Source organism: Pseudorca crassidens, chromosome 13 (genome assembly GCF_039906515.1).
Source record: "Pseudorca crassidens isolate mPseCra1 chromosome 13, mPseCra1.hap1, whole genome shotgun sequence".
Classification (NCBI taxonomy): domain Eukaryota; kingdom Metazoa; phylum Chordata; class Mammalia; order Artiodactyla; family Delphinidae; genus Pseudorca; species Pseudorca crassidens.
In genome coordinates this window covers 20,700,347-20,718,680 of record NC_090308.1, presented here as the reverse complement: position 1 = coordinate 20,718,680, position 18,334 = coordinate 20,700,347, and the positions used below count along the sequence as shown (strand labels likewise).

The following is an 18,334-nucleotide window of genomic DNA, read 5'->3' as shown; positions in this document are numbered from 1 at the left end:
AAGGCTCCCAAGCATAGTGTTGAAGGGCTATCTAATGCTTCTAAGTGCAGGAAGGCTGTGATATGCCTTATGGAGAAAATATGTCTATTAGATAATCTTCATGCAAGCATGCATTATAGTGTGATTGGCCGTGAATTCAATATTACTGAATCAACAATGTATATATTTAAATAAGGTATCTTTAAACAAATTCATAAAACAAGATTGTGTGTTGATATACAAATCCATTTGTATAGTGCATTATTTGAGAGTAATGAATGAGTCAGTATTTGTTCATTTAGTGCTTGCAGGGATTTATGGAATGTAACTAGCACAAATAATGAGACTCAACCATGTATACGTGTATATACATCTGTATCTGCCTACCCATGCCTTCAGCTGTGCCTCATGTTGACTCATGCACAGACCTCCTCTCATCCTTTCTGGAGAGTAGACTTCTGCTAGAATTGGAGAAAGACAATCACCCAGGGGCTGTGGGATGAAGGGGGGCGTTCTAGGAATCTTCACTTCTTTTTAGAAAACTTTCTCCCTGATATTTTAGCAATCTCTTCTTCCTCCTCTTCACGTATCCTGTCCCTGTGTCAGAGGTGTGTGCTGCTCCAGGGGTTTCTGTGAATTTGAAGGACTCTGCAGTGTAAATCTGGAAGGTTCTCAGTTTTTTCTACCATCAACCTGGGAAGTGGATTTTGATGTAGTTTTATGTCCTCCAGGTTGGCTACCATGGTCCATCAGCTTTCCAGATTCCAGTTTTTTTATTCTTGTCCTCTTTCCTCCCTGTCCTGGTCCTCCATGTTTCTACATCCCTTTACTGTAGTATTTTGGGGGAAAGCAAAAATAAGATGGAATGTTCTCTTTGCCATCCTAACTCATTAGTCTCAGTTCCTTTTTTTATAAGTCATGTTCCTGAGATAATAAGTTTCAGCTAGTATGCCACCCCCTTTGCCATAAGGCCCTGGAAGATGTCAATATTGCTAATATTTGCATGTCCTGGACTGCAAAGGACTTAAAAAGAGTTTCTTGACTCACTGACAGCTAAATGAGAAAATGTCTTCCTTTTTCGTTCTCTGTAATGCCTTTATAAGGAAATATGGATTGGTAGGTATCTCTACAAAGCATTCTTAACTTCCAGCTCAGAAAGAGAATGTCTAGTCTCAAGTAGAATTTCTTCCAATTTCATTACAGCCGTAATCCTCTCCAGGTTTCTTATAAAATTTTTGAACTGAGATCTTTGTAATGCTTATTTTTTCATTGTTAACATACTAAACAAAACTGTTGATCACTTCCAGATCACTTTCCTCATTTTAAAAATTGTCTTAAGTTTATGAACCAATGTATAAAAACAATAGCCACTTTAATAGTCTACTGAGACTCCAATTAGAGAGAGTAAAGTTAGAAATAGCTAAGTTAATACACATTGTTTAGAATCTTTTCTATCAAAAGGGTTTTTTAATGTCATTCTTTTATTTTTTAACAGCAATGCGTAATCTTTATAGAAAAATGGAAAATTTAGGAACCTAAAGAAATAGTCACCTTTTTTCTTACCACTCAGAGGTAATTACTATATATTAAATGTGTAGTGTGTGTACCATATATGTATATATATCCTTCCAGTCTTTATTTGTAAATAAAATTTTCCATGTTATTCTCCCACAAATCATTTTTAATTACTACATTCTCATTCACTCATTGGCAACCTACTTCGTAAAGGCCAGAAAGTATAATTTTTGGCTTTGCAGGTCATAAGGTCTCTGTTAAAACTACTCAACTCTGCTGTTGTAGCACGAAAACGACAGTAGATATTTTATAAACAAACAAATGGGCCTGGCGGTGTACCATTACAACTTTATTTACAAGATCATGCAGCCTCTGATTGGGCCCACTGGCCACAATTTGCCAACCCCTAGATATGTAAACTTTTAATTTTGACATAATTCATGAAAAGTTGCAAAATATTACAGAGAGATTCCTGCACTCTTTATCCAGTTTCCCCCAAGTTACATCTTCACTACAGTACAGTGTAAATACCAGAAAGTTTGCATTGGTATAAGGAGTGTTTATAGTTCCATACCATGTTATTACAGGCATAACCACCACCGCAGTAAAGATACAGAACTGTCCCGTCACCCAGAGGTCTTCCTCATTCCACCTCTGTATAGTCACAGCCACCTCCCTCCCTGACCATCCCTACCTCTTAGCAGTCACTAATCTCTTTTCCCCCTCAAACTTGTCATTTTGAGAATATTTTACAAATGGAATCATACACTATGTGACTTTTTGAGATTAACTTTTTTCACTCAGCAATGAGATTGAGTCAGTTTGTGGCATGTATTGGTAGTGTTCCTTTCTATTGCTGAGCTGTGTTCCAGGGTATGGATATAGCACAGCTTGTTTAACCATTCACCTATTGAAGGGCATCTTGGTTGTTTCAAAAGATTCTTTTAAGGTTCTGTTGATCTCTGTGTTTGGTTCTCCATGTTCCCTTTCTTCCTCACTGTCAAGCTTCCAAGTTGAATGTGGTTCAGAATGTGGTGGTCCATCTGTCTCAGGTGTTCAATTGAGTCTTATTGTATCTGTCATTATTTCAAACGCATTGAATTAAAAACTCACTGATTTAAACCAAAGGTCATTGATCCTCCAGGGGCTTCCATTTGCTTTGCAGGTTAGTAGTGATACAGTGTCTTTCTATTTATGGTGATCATTGAGTAAATAGTCTTAATACTTGTAGAGACAGAGACTCAAGTTTGAGTCTCATTGTTACTACTTACTACCTGTTGTCCTCAAGAAGTCACCTAACCTTGAACCTTCATTTTCTTATCTGTTAAAAAAAAAAAGTATCAATCCTATTTCATAGGATTGCTGTGAGGAGTTAAATGAGATTACATAGGAAAAGTGTTTGGGGAACAGGAAATCACCCTACAAATGTTACAGTAATAGTCATAAAAGTAAATCATCCTTCATTAGTATTTTAGAAAAAAGTAGCAGTTTTGTAATTAGGATGAGTAGTTTTTATTAATGAGTAAGTATGTGGAGAGGTGGGATATCCTTGCTGGAAAAAAAAAAAAAGAAAATTAAGACCCAGTTCTTATAAAGTTAGAAGGCCAGAAGAACAGAGAGGAAGAGTGGTATTTCTGTATGCTGTAATGGATGACCTGTGCTGCAAATATAATACCATCTGGCAGATGTGAGAAGAAATCATTTAAATCAACAGTGTCTGTAATGAGCTACCATCTGATTCCTGTTAATCAGGCCTTCCTTTTTCAAACCGTCTTCCCATGGTTTCCATGACCCTGTTCTCTCCTGCTTCTCCTTCTGGCTTATCATCATCATCTTCTTGGCCCTTAAATATGGAGTTCCCTGGGGATCATCCCTGTACTTCTCTTTCCATGACCTCTTCCCTGGCAATATCATGCCTTTACATCACTCTCCAAACAAAGCCTACATCTGTGTCTCTAGCCCTGACCTCCCTCATTTCCATCCTGCTGGCTGGATGACTCTATCTCAAACTCAGTATTTCCAAAGCTGAGGTCATTTTTCTTACAAGATGGCCCTTCTTTTCGAATTCTTTATTTCTATCCGTAGTTCTACCGTCTTCTCAGTCCCTCAGCATTCTTCTCTCTGTCACCTCCCAACTCCCCCCACATCTAGTCATCTTATTGATTCTTTGACCACAGTTTTTCCCATTTCCTCTTTCCTTTCCATTTCAGGCCTACATCTTCTGCCTTTTAACTAATATCCCACTTTCCATCCTCACCACCATCCATTCATCCCTCCTCAGCTTTGTCACATAAATCTTCCACAGCTCTGTTCAGGTTCTTCCTACTCAGTGTCCTTGATTGCTCACCTTGTTTGTAGAATAGAGCCCAAATGGTTAGTCTAATACAAAATCTTCTGCATGATCAAACTGCTTTTTTAATCTTATATACTCAACTCCAGATGGACTGAAAGGCAGTAATATGAAACAAAACTTTTATTTTTCAGAATTCCACAATGATTTGCTTTTCTAACTTCATTTAAAGTAATTTATGGACATACTTGCCTTTTCTATGCTGGACCCATGTATGGTTTCTCTCAGTATTCCCACAGAGTTACATATGGCAGGCGTTTAATTATTTATTGAATGATTGGTCCTATGGTAGAAACTCAATTCTTGTTTGACCCATACATGTAACAAGTAATTATTGAGAACCTTACTGTGGGTCAGGTACTTTGAGGCATTGGGATATAGTGGGCACAGTCAGTCAGTTTTTTTTTTTAATTTGAGTTTATTCTTCATTTAACTTGGAAAACACTACAATAATTGAATATTTTAAAAAAGGCAGTAGCAAGTAGTGAGCATATTATGATTGTAGGCCTTCACTCATTCTCTACTGCATATAAAACATCAGCAGTGAATGTTCTTCACAGGCCCCATAAAGAGATCCTGCACTAAGCACCACCCTTGGGATGGTGTTCATCATCCTCATGTGCTTCTCCATTGTATTGGCTCTGTCTTTCCTGATTTGGAGCAAAGCCCACCAATTCTACTTGGTCCCTTTCATCCTCTTCTACTTCCTTCCTCTCAGGTAGGAGTTTTTCCGGCAAAGAGATTTATCAAGAGAGAGAGAGCCATTCTCAGGAAAGTTTACCGTAAATTCAATGACTAGGCAACCCTTTTCATACTGTCCATGATAAAATGGCATGCCTTCATTTAGCACATACATGGCCTTACATTCTAGTAGCAGTCTTAAAAGATGTTACCATTGGATTATTTATGACTTCATACTAGGGTATCAACTTTGCACTTATGTCTAAAGCTAAGCTATCAGGCAGTTAGTTTAAGAATATATTAAATATTAAATAATTATACTCTAGTTGCCTGAAGCATATGGACTTTATCTGTTCAGTGAAGTGAGAAGTCTAGGTTAGGAGAGGAAAACGGGTGAGTTTTAGAAAGGATCTTCTTAATAGAAGGAAGTAGTTGGAGAGGGGAAAAGAGAGTGAGGATATCAAGCTATTGAGGTCTCCTCCAGTTAATCATTTCTTCTCGGGCAGGCAATTCTGTGAAATTAACATAATGTGCTCTTGGATCCTATACAGATGGCAATCAGGAATTATTTCCCTGTGAAGTCTGTGGAAGACGCTTTGCAGCAGATGTTCTGGTAAACATAAAGACATTTTGTAGATGTGTTTCATTGGAGTTAAATGAACTGTCAAGTCAGTGAGGAGGCCACAGTGGCAAAGATTAAAGACAGATGTGGAGGGAAAGCAAGGGGAGAAAAGTACATAACCTATGGCTGGCAGGCCCAGAGGACACTTAAGCAGATCAGTGCTGCCCCATTCAAAAGGGAACTTATTAAACATGGTCCTCTTACTAAAAGGAAGCCAGATGAAAGTATCTTGGCACAGCTGATTGTCTCTTGAGAGGTTTTGGCTCTTTCGCCTTTTCTATAAGCATCAAAAATTCAAATTTTAAGGCCAAAGCATCAGGGAAATTAGCTAGTCAAGAGGAATGAACATTGAATTTGGAGCATCTGGAAACTTGGCTTTTAGCCTCAAATTTGTCACTAATTCTGACAAGTCCTTTAACCTCCCTCTGTTTCCTGCTTTGCCACGTATAAAGACAGAACTCCCTAGTTTCAGGGGTTTTATGTAATTTGAACAAAATGGATGTAAGGCTTGTTCCAAGACCTAATTGTTAATTAGATTCAAGCTAACTGCATGTCAGGTCCCCGGATTGATGCCTATAAAGTTGAATAAAAGCTTGATTTATTTCAAAATTAGGGAAACAGACAGGTAGTAGGCCCCCCATATTATGAAGGAGTTCCCAAGAAAAACGATTTAAAACAAAAATCTAAGATGATAATGAACTGTTGGGACATTTAGGTCAAAGAGACTTGTTTTGAACTTAAAAGAATTTGGACTATAAACCTGACTGCATTTGGGGCAAAAGACTACCAAATGAGGTTGTAGGTTTTATTTCTGTGGGGAATTTAAAAGTGAAATATCTGTTCTAGTTAACCGCAGCTAGAGTTTGCTGGATCTAGAAGGGGAACTCACAGGGCCTGTTGTATCCCAACAATCCACTAGGGAGCTGCCTTTGCTAACCCAGGACTGCACCCCATGAGAATGGATTTGAGACCTAGAAGGTACCGTTTGAAGAGGGATCACTAAATGCCAAGTATTCTTGGGTCCTCTTGAGTTTTACTTCATTGACCCATTTCTAGGCTACAAAGAGCATTTGATCAAGTGGTCTGCTCTCTCTCTCTCTCCTTCAGTTTAAAGTGGTATGGCTTGTTCGTAGCCAGGTGCAGTGATTTTTCATGGAGCCTGTATTTTTTGGGTCTGGACAAAGCAACTGTCTAAGTGATAGCTGTTGTGAGCTACATGACCACCAAGGAAGAGGACTTAAGAGTGGAAGGCAAAGATCCTGGCATAATCCCATAGTGGTGCAGTGCAGACTTTATAAAAATGGTACACAGGCAAAGCTCTGCATGCTGGCTCCCTGTTTTTTTTTTTACCAGAAATGCTGAGTACTTACAGGTCTACTGCCTGGAGTAGTTTTCTCTGCCGATTGTCTTATAAGTATTGTAATATTTTAAAATTTAATATTATAAGCTTAGATTTGCTCTAAAATAAATGACTTCATGAATGTGAAATGTTTGGACACACTAAGGGAAAATGTCTTCATAACTTAAATGGAATTGGTGTATTTTTCATTCGTGGTATGGTTGTCCCAGTTGTTTCTTGCAGATGTTCTCAAATATTTCTTTGAAACCTCTCCACTCCTTTTCAGGAGTTAAGTGGTTTGATTTGCTGTGTGTAGAAAAGTAACCCAGTTAAACTCAATTTTGAAATGTTGAGTGGTAAGAAGAGCTTTTCTGAGAAGGTTCCACTGGTAAGAAGCTAAGTTTCCCCTTGCTGTATGCAAAGAGTTCCTTCAAAATGATGGGAAAACAATGTTAAGGTTATTGGGACTCAATTCCTGGATGACGTGCTTTTGGAATTTAAGAGCAGTGAAGGCAGGAAACAGAATAGAAGAAATAAGAAAAGTTCCTTGGCTTCAGTGAGTACCTAGCCGAATATCAGAAATAATTTATTTCAACTTAAACTAGAAAGTTTGCCTTTTCAACATTATTTAATGCTTGGAACTATTCATTGAGCCCAAGTGATAGAGTTAAATATGTAAGACCAAATTTTAAGTAAGTTTCTTTAGCTGAAGAGGCCTTTTATTGACCTTGCCCAAACACAATATCTCGTTATGTGTAACATGGGTGAAGAGAGCCAGATGGATTTGCTCTGCTGTGATTTGAGAGTTAGAGAATGAACTTGGCTCTGAAGGTGCAACCCAGTCACTGCAGCAGGGGCTGCTTGAGTACACTGAGGCATTACGAACTTTGTGATTGTACATGTTAAAAATTTTAATCCCCACTCCTTCTTTTCTAGGAAAGGCATGGACCAATACGTAGAAAACTGTTCAACAAAAAGCGTAAACCTTTCAATTCCTTAAAACAAAGATTACAGGGCACTGACATTCCCACTGTGTGGAAGGCTCCTCAATCCAAGGTACTATCGATATCTTCCTTGCTGTTCTTGATTATCTCCTTCAGTACATTAAAGCCTTTTTCTGGCTCTCTGGTTTCATTTTTGCTTGATAATGCAGTGTAATGTCATGTAAGTATAATCCACCTTTACTGTTTTCTTTTTAATCATGCTCACTTAGATTTCCAAATGTATTTCAGATACTTTCCAGATGTGGCAAAAAAATCTCGTTTATATTTTCATTAGAGTAGCATTAAATCCAGCAATTAACTTGGAAGACAGTCATTTTTAATCTTACATTTAAGTCTTCCTTTAAAGTTTTGTAATTTCTTTGTTTTCCTGATTGTTATTTTGTGTTTTCCCTCACTATTGTGACTTGCAAATTTTATTACTGTATTTTCCAAACCTCTTTTGGTACCTTTGGAAAACAAATTCTCTTTTTTCTCCAAATTTCACAGTTCTGTTTCTTGTAAGTTCAAATCCTAGCTTTAAAAAAAATTATAATGGTGAGATACATAGTCTAGGTTAGTATACGTTTTATTTTTTTATAGCCTCAATCCATGAGAAAATCTAACTGGAGACAACAACATGAAGACTTCATTACTGCGATTCGATCAGCAAAGCAGTGTACACTAGCCATTAAAGAAGGCCAGCCTCTCCCACCTCCACCCCCTCCGTCCATCAACCTAGGTGTGTGTCCAGTTTGGTTTGCTTTTGACATTTTACTCTTAACCAATTGAGGCTATGCTTGATTTTTGGCCTAGTCATTATGCCTTCCTCCTATAAACTCTAAAATTAACAATAGTAATTAAATTATATAAAAGTAAATTTATCATAAAATTTATATTATCCTATTTTTTTCAATTCTGTGTAAAGATTCTGTGTTTCCTTCTAACTCTACCTCAACATGAGTGCACCACTGTACCCAGTGTTATGGCATTACAGAACTCCAGGGGATGCCCCTCACATCCTGGTTTATGAGAACGGAGCTGGGCAGAGCAGTTTAAGCAGTTCTGTAATAGCTCCATAGCATCAAATACCCACAGCTGTTTTAATTTTTTGAGATAAAAATATAAAATCACCATTTTAACCATTTCAAGTTGTACAGTTAGTGGCCCACAGCTTTTTTACCCTCAGCTTTTTATTTTGAACATTTTCAAATACACAGAAAAGAGGAAGGAATAGTACAATGATCACTCATATACCTTCCACTTAAATTTGACAATTTGGACATTATTGTCATATTTTTTATCTCTTTCTCTTTTTTTTGTGAGGGGGCATAAATATTTAAAAGTAAGTTTTAAACATCATCACACTTTACCCATAACTATTTCACCATGCATTTCTTAAGTACATTTTTCTGCATAACCACAATACTATTATCACACTAAATATATGAAGTCATATTTTCCCAGTTATCTTAAGAATGTCTTTTGAAGCTCTCTCCTCACCACTCAGCCACAATCCAGGATTCAGTCAAGGTTCATGCATTGTCTTTTGTTGTCTCTTTAGTCCCTTTTAATCCTGCAAAATACCCCTGCCAGGCCACTTATCTTTTAGAATGTCTCATGTTCTGGATTTGTCTGCTTTTTAAGTCACATTAATAGACATTTAACTTGTTTCTCCATCCCCTGTTTTTTTGTAAATTAGAAATTAGGTCCAGAGGCATGATTAGATTAATGTTAACACGAATCCCTTATCAGGTATAGGATTTTCAGATATTTTCTCTCATTCTGTGGACTGTCTTTTCACTCTCTTGATGGTACCTTTGATGCCCAAAAGTAATTTGATGAAGTCCAATTTACCTATTTTTTTGTTTGTTGCCTAGCTTTTGATGTCAAATACTCCAGTATCTTGAAGTCTCTCCCCTGTGTTTTTTATTCTAACAGTTTTTATAGTTTTAGCTCTTATATTTAGATCTTTGATCCAAGTAATTTTTGAATGTGGTATAAAGTAAGATCATTGGAAGTTGGATATCTAGTTTTACATGTGGTACCTTTCTCAGCACTATTTGTTGAAAAGACTGTACCTTCCCCATTGAAAGGTCTTGGCACACTTATCAAAAGTCAATTGACTATATATATGAAGGCTTATTTCTAGGCTCTTTATTCTATTCCATTTTTCTATATGTCTATCTTTATACCAGTACCACACTGCTTTGATTACTATAGCTTTGTAGTATGTTTTGAAATCAGGAAGTGGAGAGTATTTTAAGATTATTTTGGCTATTTAGAAACTTTGAGATTCCATATGAATTTTTAGGATGGGTTTATTTTTCTATTTCTGAAAATGCCATTGAGTTTTGATAGGGATTGCATTAAATCTGTACATCACTTTGGGCGTAGTTGTCATCTTAACAATATTGTCTTCTAGTCCGTGAACATGGAATGTCTTTCCATTCATTTACGTCCTCTTTCATTTCTTTCAGCAGTGCTTTGTAGTTTTCAGTGTATGAGTCTTTTGCCTCTTTGGTTAAATTTATTTCTAAGTACTTTATTCTTTTGATGTTATTGTAAATGGAATTGTTGACTTTCTTTTCAGATTGTTAGTGTATAGACGTACAGGCAATTTTTGTGAGTTGATTTTGTCCTGCAATTTTGCTGAATTTTGCTTATTAGCTCTAACAGTTGGTTTCTGGTGTGGAATCTTAAGGGTTTTCTACATATTTGATTATGTCATTTGTGAACAGAGATAATTTTACCTATTCCTCTCCTATTTGTATGCCTTTTATTTCTTTTTTGTGTCTAAACCTTCTGGCTAGAACTTCCAATATCATGTTAAATAGCACTGGTGAAAGCAGACATCCTTGTCTTGCTTTCCATTGAGTATAATGTCAGCTGAGGGTTATAAATGACTTTTTAAAGTGTAAGTAATAACATGGGTATTATAACATTTGGAAGTGATATGTATGAAAATAATAGGATAAGGTTGAGTGAGGAAAATGAATGTATATTGTTGAAAGGTTCTTATGGTATACATGAATAGGTATAGCATTGTTTTTTTTTTTTTTTTATAATAGGCATTTTATTTTATTTATTTATTTATTATTTAGTTATTTATTTTTTTGCGGTATGCGGGCCTCTCACTGCTGTGGCCTCTCCCGTTGCGGAGCACAGGCTCCGGCCGCGCAGGCTCAGCGGCCATGGCCCACGGGCCCAGCCACTCCGCGGCATGTGGGATCTTCCCAGACCGGGGCATGAACCCGCGTCACCTGCATCGGCAGGCGGACTCTCAACCACTGCGCCACCAGGGAAGCCCGGTATAGCATTGTTTGAAGATAGAGTATTATATCATAAAGATCCCTATTAATAAGCCCTAGAGTAAACATTCAAAAATATTGATGTATAGCTAATAAGACAATACATGGAAAAAAATTCAATCTAAAAAAAGACAGGAAAAGAGGAAAAAAGGAACAAAGACCTGGTAGGATAAAAACAAATAGCAAGATGATAGATTTAAACCTAACCATGTGGACAATTGCATATAAATGACCTAAACACTTAGGATAAAGTGCAGAGATTGTCACACTGAATAATAAAGCAAGGTCCAATTATATGCTTTCCACAGAAACACACCTTAAATATAAAGACACAAATAAGCAAGCCAGGCAGGTGACAAAATGAGGTGAGCCAGGTGGGCCTAGAGAGGCTACACCCTCCCTAAGGGACAGCTGCTCCTGCCTCAGCACACAGCTGCCTCAAAGGAACGCACACCCAAGGTTGCTGGGTCTGATTTCTCAAAGGATGGCAGGAATGCAGACTTCCTTATTTATAAATATCAGAAACTCAATTTTTTAGAAGCTTCAGGTTTCAGTCTCTGAGATTAGAAGTCAGGAGGTCATTTTACTTGGAGGGGTGGGGACAACTAGGAGGCAACTCAAGGGGGATTGGTGGGAACTCTCTGTGTCTTGATCTGGGCTGGTTTCACGGGTGTGCACAGTTTGTGAGCATTTCATGGAGCCGTACACTTATGATTTGTGCTTTTCCTCTGGATAAAAAGAGAAATACCAGCAGTGTCTGAACAATTGTAGATTGACATGTTAAGCACAGGAAAAGATAGATATGCATTCAAATAATAATCATAAAACTGGAGTAGCTAATACTAATATCAGGAAAAGTAAACTTCAGGGCAAGTATTATTAACAGAGATAATAATTAAAAAGATATATTCATCAAGAAGACCTATCAGTCTGAAATGCTTGTAACATTTTGACCCAATTAACATCTATAGCTATAGTGTGATACACAGCAACAGCAGAGTATAATTGTTATCAAGTACACATGTAACGTTCAATCAAGATAGGCCACGTGCAGGACCACAAAGTGGGTCTTAATAAATCTAAAAGGACTGAAATCATACAGACTATGTTATTTGACCACAACAGAATTAAATTAGAAATTAATGATGAAAATATATCTAGAAAACTCCTGAATATTTGGAAATAAATCATTTCTAAATACCCCATGGATCTAAGAAGAAAGAACAAGAAAAATTAGAAAATATTTTGAACTGAATGGTAATGAAAACATACCAAAATTTGTGGGATTCAGCTAAAGCAGTGCTTAGAGGGAAGTTTATAGCTTTAAATGCTTATATTAGAAAAGAAAAAAGGTTTAAATCAATTGCCTTAAACTTCCTCTTTAAAAAGTTAGAAAAAGGGCTTCCCTGCTGGTGCAGTGGTTAAGAATCTGCCTGCCAATGCAGGGGACACGGGTTCAAGCCCTGGTCCGGGAAGATCCCACATGCAGTGGAGCAACTGGGCCTGTGTGCCACGGCTACTGAGCCTGTGCTCTAGAGCCCGTGTGCTACAACTACTGAAGAGCCCATGCTCCACAACAAGAGAAGCCACCGCAACGAGAAACCCGCGCACCACGACACAGAGTAGCCCCCACTCACGACAACTAGAGAAAGCCCGCGCGCAGCAACGAAGACCCAATACAGCCAAAAATAAATAAATAAATTTATTTTTTAAAAAAAGTTAAAAAAAAGAAGAACAAATTACACCTAAATTAAGTAGAAGGAAGAAAATAGTAAATGTAATTCATCATATTAACAAAATATTTTTTAAAGCATGTGATCATCTCAGTAGCTACAGGAAAAAAGCCTGTGAGAAAATGTAATACCCATACATGTTTAAAAAAGAAAACTCTTAGAAAGGTAGAAATAGAAGGGAACTTCCTTTTAATAAAGGACATCTCTGAAAAATCTACAGCTAATATCACACTTAACGGTGAAAAGCTGAACAGTTTCCCACTGAATTTAAGAAAAAAGCAAGGATGTCCTTTCTGACCACTTCTGGTTAACACTATACTGGACATAGTACCCAGTGTAATAAGAAAAAATTATATATTTTATACACACATACATACATACACATAAATTTAAAGATTGGAGAGGAGGAAGTAAAACTATCCTTATTCACAGACAACATGATCATGAATGAGTAAATGTAGAAAATCTTATGAAACTACAAAAAAAGCTACTGAAATTAAAAGTTCCTTTAACAAGCTTTCAGGTTATAAGGTCAATATACACAAGTGAATTGTATTTCTATACACTAGGCATAAACAACTGAAAAAATGAAATGAAAAATGCCATTACAATCATGTAAAAAACATGAAATACTTAGGCATATATTTAACAAAATATGTGTAAGACTTTTAAAATGAAAACCACAACACATTGCTTAGAGGAATTAAAGAGGACTAAAATAGATGGAGAGATTTACCATTTTCATGGTTTGGAAGACTCATGCATTGTGTTATGATGTCAGTTCTCCCCAGATTGATCTATGGACTCAATGTAGTTCCAGTGAAGATCCCTGCAAGTTTTCTTTGCCAAGTAGGAGTTGACCAGCTGATTCTAAAATTACACAGAAATTCAAAGGATCTTGAATAGCCAGGATAGTTTTGAAAAAAGAATAAAATTGGAGGACTTACACTACCTGATGTCAAGACTTACTATAATGTTACAGTAATCATGGAAATTTGGTATTAATATATCAATTGAACAGAAAAGAGAATCTAAATATAGATCTCCCCCCAATCTATGGGCAGTTGATTTTTAACAAAAGTAATTCAACATGGGAAAGGATAGTCTTATACTATACACAAAAATTAATTCAAAATGAATCATTGACCTATAAAGTGCAACAACTATAAGATTTCTAGAAAAACCAAACATCTTTTATCTAAGAGTCAACAAAGATTTTTTAAGCAGGACACAAAATGCAGCAACAGGTTTTTAAAAAGGAAGTTGATAAATTGGGCTTCACCAAAATTAAAAACATTAGTTTTGAGAGACACCATTAGGAAAATGCAAAGGCAAGGTACAGGATAAGAAAATATTTATAATACATGTATCTGATGAAAGTCAAATATCAAGAATATATAAAGAAGTCTTATAACTCAATAGTAAGTCAACCCAATAAGGAAAAGGCAAGAGATGTATTTGAACAGAACATCACAAAATAATGGTCATTAAGCATGTGAAAAGATACTCAGCATCATTTTCATCAGGGAAATGTAAATTAAAACCACAGTGAGAGGACTTCCCTGGTGGCACAGTGGTTGAGAGTCCGCCTGCCGATGCAGGGGACATGGGTTCGTGCCCCGGTCTGGGAAGATCCCACATGCCGCGGAGCGGCTGGGCCCGTGAGCCATGGCCGCTGAGCCTGCGCGTCCAGAGCCTGTGCTCCGCAACGGGAGAGGCCACAACAGCGAGAGGCCCGTGTACCGCAAAAAAAAAAAAAACCACAGTGAGATACCACTACACACCCACTTGAATGGCTAAAATAAAAAACTGACAATACAAGTGATGGTTAAGATATGGAACAACTGGAACGCTCATACGCTGCTGCTGCTGCTGCTGCTGCTGGGAGTCTAAAATAGTACAGCCACTTTGGTATTTTCTTAAGTTAAACATACACTTACCTATACAGTGATTCCACTCCTAGCTGTTTGTGCAAAAAATGGAAAACATGTCCTTAAAAAAGACTTACATATTAATGTTTATAGCAGCTCCATTTAAGTAGCATAAACTGAACATGACCATCAACAAGTGGATGGATAAACTGTGGAATATTTACAAAATGGAATACAACTGAACAGTAAGAAGAAAGTGCAACTATACATGTAGCACACCATGGATGCTGTCTTGTAGTAAGATATAGAAGAGGTAAAACTTATCTTTAGTGACAGGAAGATAGATCTTTGGTTGCTTGAGTCTGGGTTTGGGGGAATTATTGACTGAAAAGGGGCATGAAGGAACTTTTGGAGGTAATAGACTTGTTTCATATTTTAATTGGGGTGGTTACACAAATGTATGTATTTGTCAAAACTTTTCAAACTGTACACTTAAAATAGGTGCATTTTAATGCACATAACTTATTCCTCAAAGTTCATTCTAAAAAGTATAAAAAGGGAATTCTCTGGTGTTCCAGTGGTTAGGACTCCACACTTAAACTGTCGGGGGCGCGGGTTCAATCCCTAGTTGGGGAACTAAGATCTGAGATCCCGCAAGCCAAGTGTTACAGCCAAAAAATAAATAAATAAAATAAAAAGTAAAACAAACAAAACCAAAGTGTAGTACTATAAAAATCATCCGTAAAATAAATCATCTGAACTTCAGTACCAGAAAATACTCTTAATAATTGCTTCATTTTTGCTAGGTGCTTATGAAAATTAACTTGAAATCATGTGTTGTCTTAAGATGTTCCATAGAAAGATCTATGGCTGTGATTTTGATAATACTTTAGCAAGAAGCTTTGTATAATAAAAGCATCTTTTATGAGAACTACTTCATTTTAATAGCAGAAGCTGCAGGGTTGATGGCTACCTTCTAGTTCTTTAGTTGAATAGTGAAACCATGTCAGATGGTCTGCTGTGTGAATTTCTCTAATTTCCACATTGGATTTAAAATGTGGGGATTATTGTTTCTTTAAAATAAATAATTCCCTTTGTGTACAGGCCTCATCAAGTGTACAGTTTATTTTTCTGCCCTTTACATTTTTATGCTAACATACAGTTTTATAATTAAATTCTTCCCTATGCCCTTATTATAATTTTATGCACCAAGCAAAATGATTACCTCCAATAGCACATTTTCATTACTATTCAATTATTTTGATTGTGCAGGGATTTTATATTAGCCCATATATTCTCCAGCTTAAATACTTAGAAAATTTATACAGATGTTACTAGTATTATTAATCATATGGCCTAGTAGGTATGAGCTTCCATTTTTTTTCCAGCATGATTCCTTATTTCATGGCTCAGTTTTTGTGACGTGCATGTATTTATTCTAATTCTTACTGACTTAAGTAAGTTTGCCAATCATTCAACTTTCCAGGATTGTGTGACAGTTTATGAGGGCAGTGATATAGAATATTTACAATTGGGATTTTCAGTGGTCCTGGGACATTTGGTCCACGTTTCACAGGGCTATGTAGACATGGGTACTCAACAAAGTGCTTGCATTTTTAAATGATGCTTGTTTTTCTACTTTAATCTTTTATGAGATACGGAATAAGACATTAAAAATCATTATCAGGAATCCCCTGGTGGTCCAGTGGTTAAGACTCCAAGCTTCCACTGCAGGGGGCACGGGTTCTATCCCTGGTCAGGGAACTAGGATCCTGCATGCTGCACGGTGTGGCAAAAAATAAATTAATTAATAAATTAATTAGTTATAAATCATTATCTATTGAAATAGATAGCACATAGTGATTTTTATGACATCATTATTGATAGAGGAAGAGGTGACTCAGATTGAGACGAGGGTCGAACGTGTAGCTCAGCCATGCTGTGTTCAAATTATTGTTGCAAGAAAAGAGTTTTTGCATTCTCAGTATATTTGATGTTCTCTTCCCCTGCCCCTAAAGTCTGGGCTTCGTGTTCCTCCTGTGGACTCCTGGAGGACCTAGTGCTTCCTCCTTTCAAAGCTTATTCCCCGGAGTGGTAATTGTCTGCTTCTTTACCTAGGCCTCTAGTCGTCTCTAAGATCTTTGTCAGCAGGGAAATACTACGCTTCAACTTGGTTTCCTCCACAGTGCATATAGTGCCAAACACACAGAAGGGCACAATGAATGAATGAACAAGTGGGATTAAGGAAGCAACACAGTCACTGCCATAATCACTGTCTTTGCCCAAACTGAGTCTGGTTTATGGTAGCAGCATTTCTGATATAAACCTTGACTTTTCAGCCGGTAAAACTAAAGAAATAACCCCTGAACCATGAACCCCGTTCTAGATGTTTTTCTGCACCATCGTAAATGAGTCCTGCATGATAATGGCACTTCCTATTTTAGTTTTCATAAGCAGTTTCTTTCCTGTTTGATAGTTGGAACACAACCTGGCTGGGCCTGTTTCCTTATAGTTACAGCATGTTCTCCCCACCCACTGTACCAGGCCCTACTGTGGATTATCATAGTTAACTTTCATAACAACTCAATGATACAGGTGATATGTAGGTACTGGGGAAATTGAAGCTTAAGGAGGTTCAGAAACATGCCCAAGTTCACACACATAGGTGAAGAGCTCAGGCTCAGAACCAGTCAGGCAGGCTGCATAGCCTTCACCATTTCTATTTTATTTTATTTTGTTCTATTTTACTTTGTCCTGTTCTATTTTGTTCAAGGAATTTGTCACTATGGGAAAATTTTGTTTCTGTATTAGAATGCTTAGTCCTTGATTACAGAGACATTGTATCCCCAAGTTGCTTGGAGCATAATAGGTGTTCAGTAAGTATGGAATTAATGATGAAGTAATGCCTTCCAGAGTGTGCAATAAACTGTTAGGTTAAGTGCTAACCATTTCTTTCATTCCAATTCCTTACATATTCCAATTCTTTCATTTTATGAGTATTCATTTTAGGAAATGATTTGTTCAAGTAGTTCAAATCATTGTTCAATGATTTGTTCAAATCATTGTTCAATGATTTGTTCAAACTGCTTTAAAAGATGTCTTCAAAAAACTCTTAACTTTGAAGACCTCACTGCCTTAAATACCCATTCACACGTGTAGGAATTTTGACTCTGTGCTAAACCAAACTTCCACACAGAGTTTAAGGTGGTGCTATCTCAGGCCCTTCCTGGGGAAAGAGGTAGTTATTCTCTTACGTTGCACATGTCCACTTTGTCATCCTTCCAGGCGCCTAAAGCAAAACAAAACAACACGACCCCCATGGTCCCCCTTGCTTTGGAGGAGGAGGCTCCAACCTGGTTTTGGAACATGTGAGCATCTCCATGTTCTGAGAAGACCTTAGATCTTTCTCACTTCTCCTTTTTCCCACTGTCTAGTAATTGCAAATGAGACAAATTGAGACCAATGGGTATTCCCCAGAACCTCAGAGGACCCCGTGCCCTCAGGGCTGCCAGAGAGGTTCTAACACAGGAAGCTCTTCCCTTTTCTGTTTTTGAACCCTCACCTGCTCCCTTTTCCTAACCCCCTTTCTGAACATATCAATTGCCTCCTCACTTAGGAGTTCAGTGGGAAAATCTGGCCACTGCAGAAGGACTGTGACATTGGTTTCAAATGCCATCCCCCAAACCCACATTTTGAAACATCTTACTCCCTCTGTAGCTCCATAACTTTTGTATAAACTTCTGTCCCACTCAGTACCACAGCTGGGGCTTTTGAATCTTCTGTGCCCTTCAGTCATCAATATCAATATTCTGTGATTCTAGGACTCCTTTCTTTACATAATCGTTCACTAAATAATTCATTTAATTGGGAAGTTCCGAAGTATATATAATTAATCTATTTTCTAAGAAAGCAACATAGCATGTAAACATTTTAAGGGAACACTTTTAACTGAA

At 37.2% G+C, this 18,334-nt stretch overlaps 1 protein-coding gene across 3 annotated transcripts in view; it reads left to right on the top strand.

Moving 5' to 3' along the window:
- The first annotated feature begins 1,841 nt into the window (after positions 1–1,841).
- Positions 1,842–18,334, top strand: part of ZC2HC1B (zinc finger C2HC-type containing 1B) — a 30,355-nt gene continuing 13,862 nt past the window's right edge. For 2 of the 3 annotated variants that reach the window (XR_010933643.1, XM_067701884.1), the window contains exons 1-2: positions 1,842–7,542; positions 8,070–8,208. Coding sequence is in view for 2 of the 3 variants with exons in the window: in XM_067701884.1 (XP_067557985.1) it covers positions 8,079–8,208 (130 nt within the window). In the remaining variant the exon portion in view is untranslated. The remainder of the gene's footprint in view (positions 7,543–8,069; positions 8,209–18,334) is intronic. The other variant, XM_067701886.1, reaches the window with a different exon arrangement.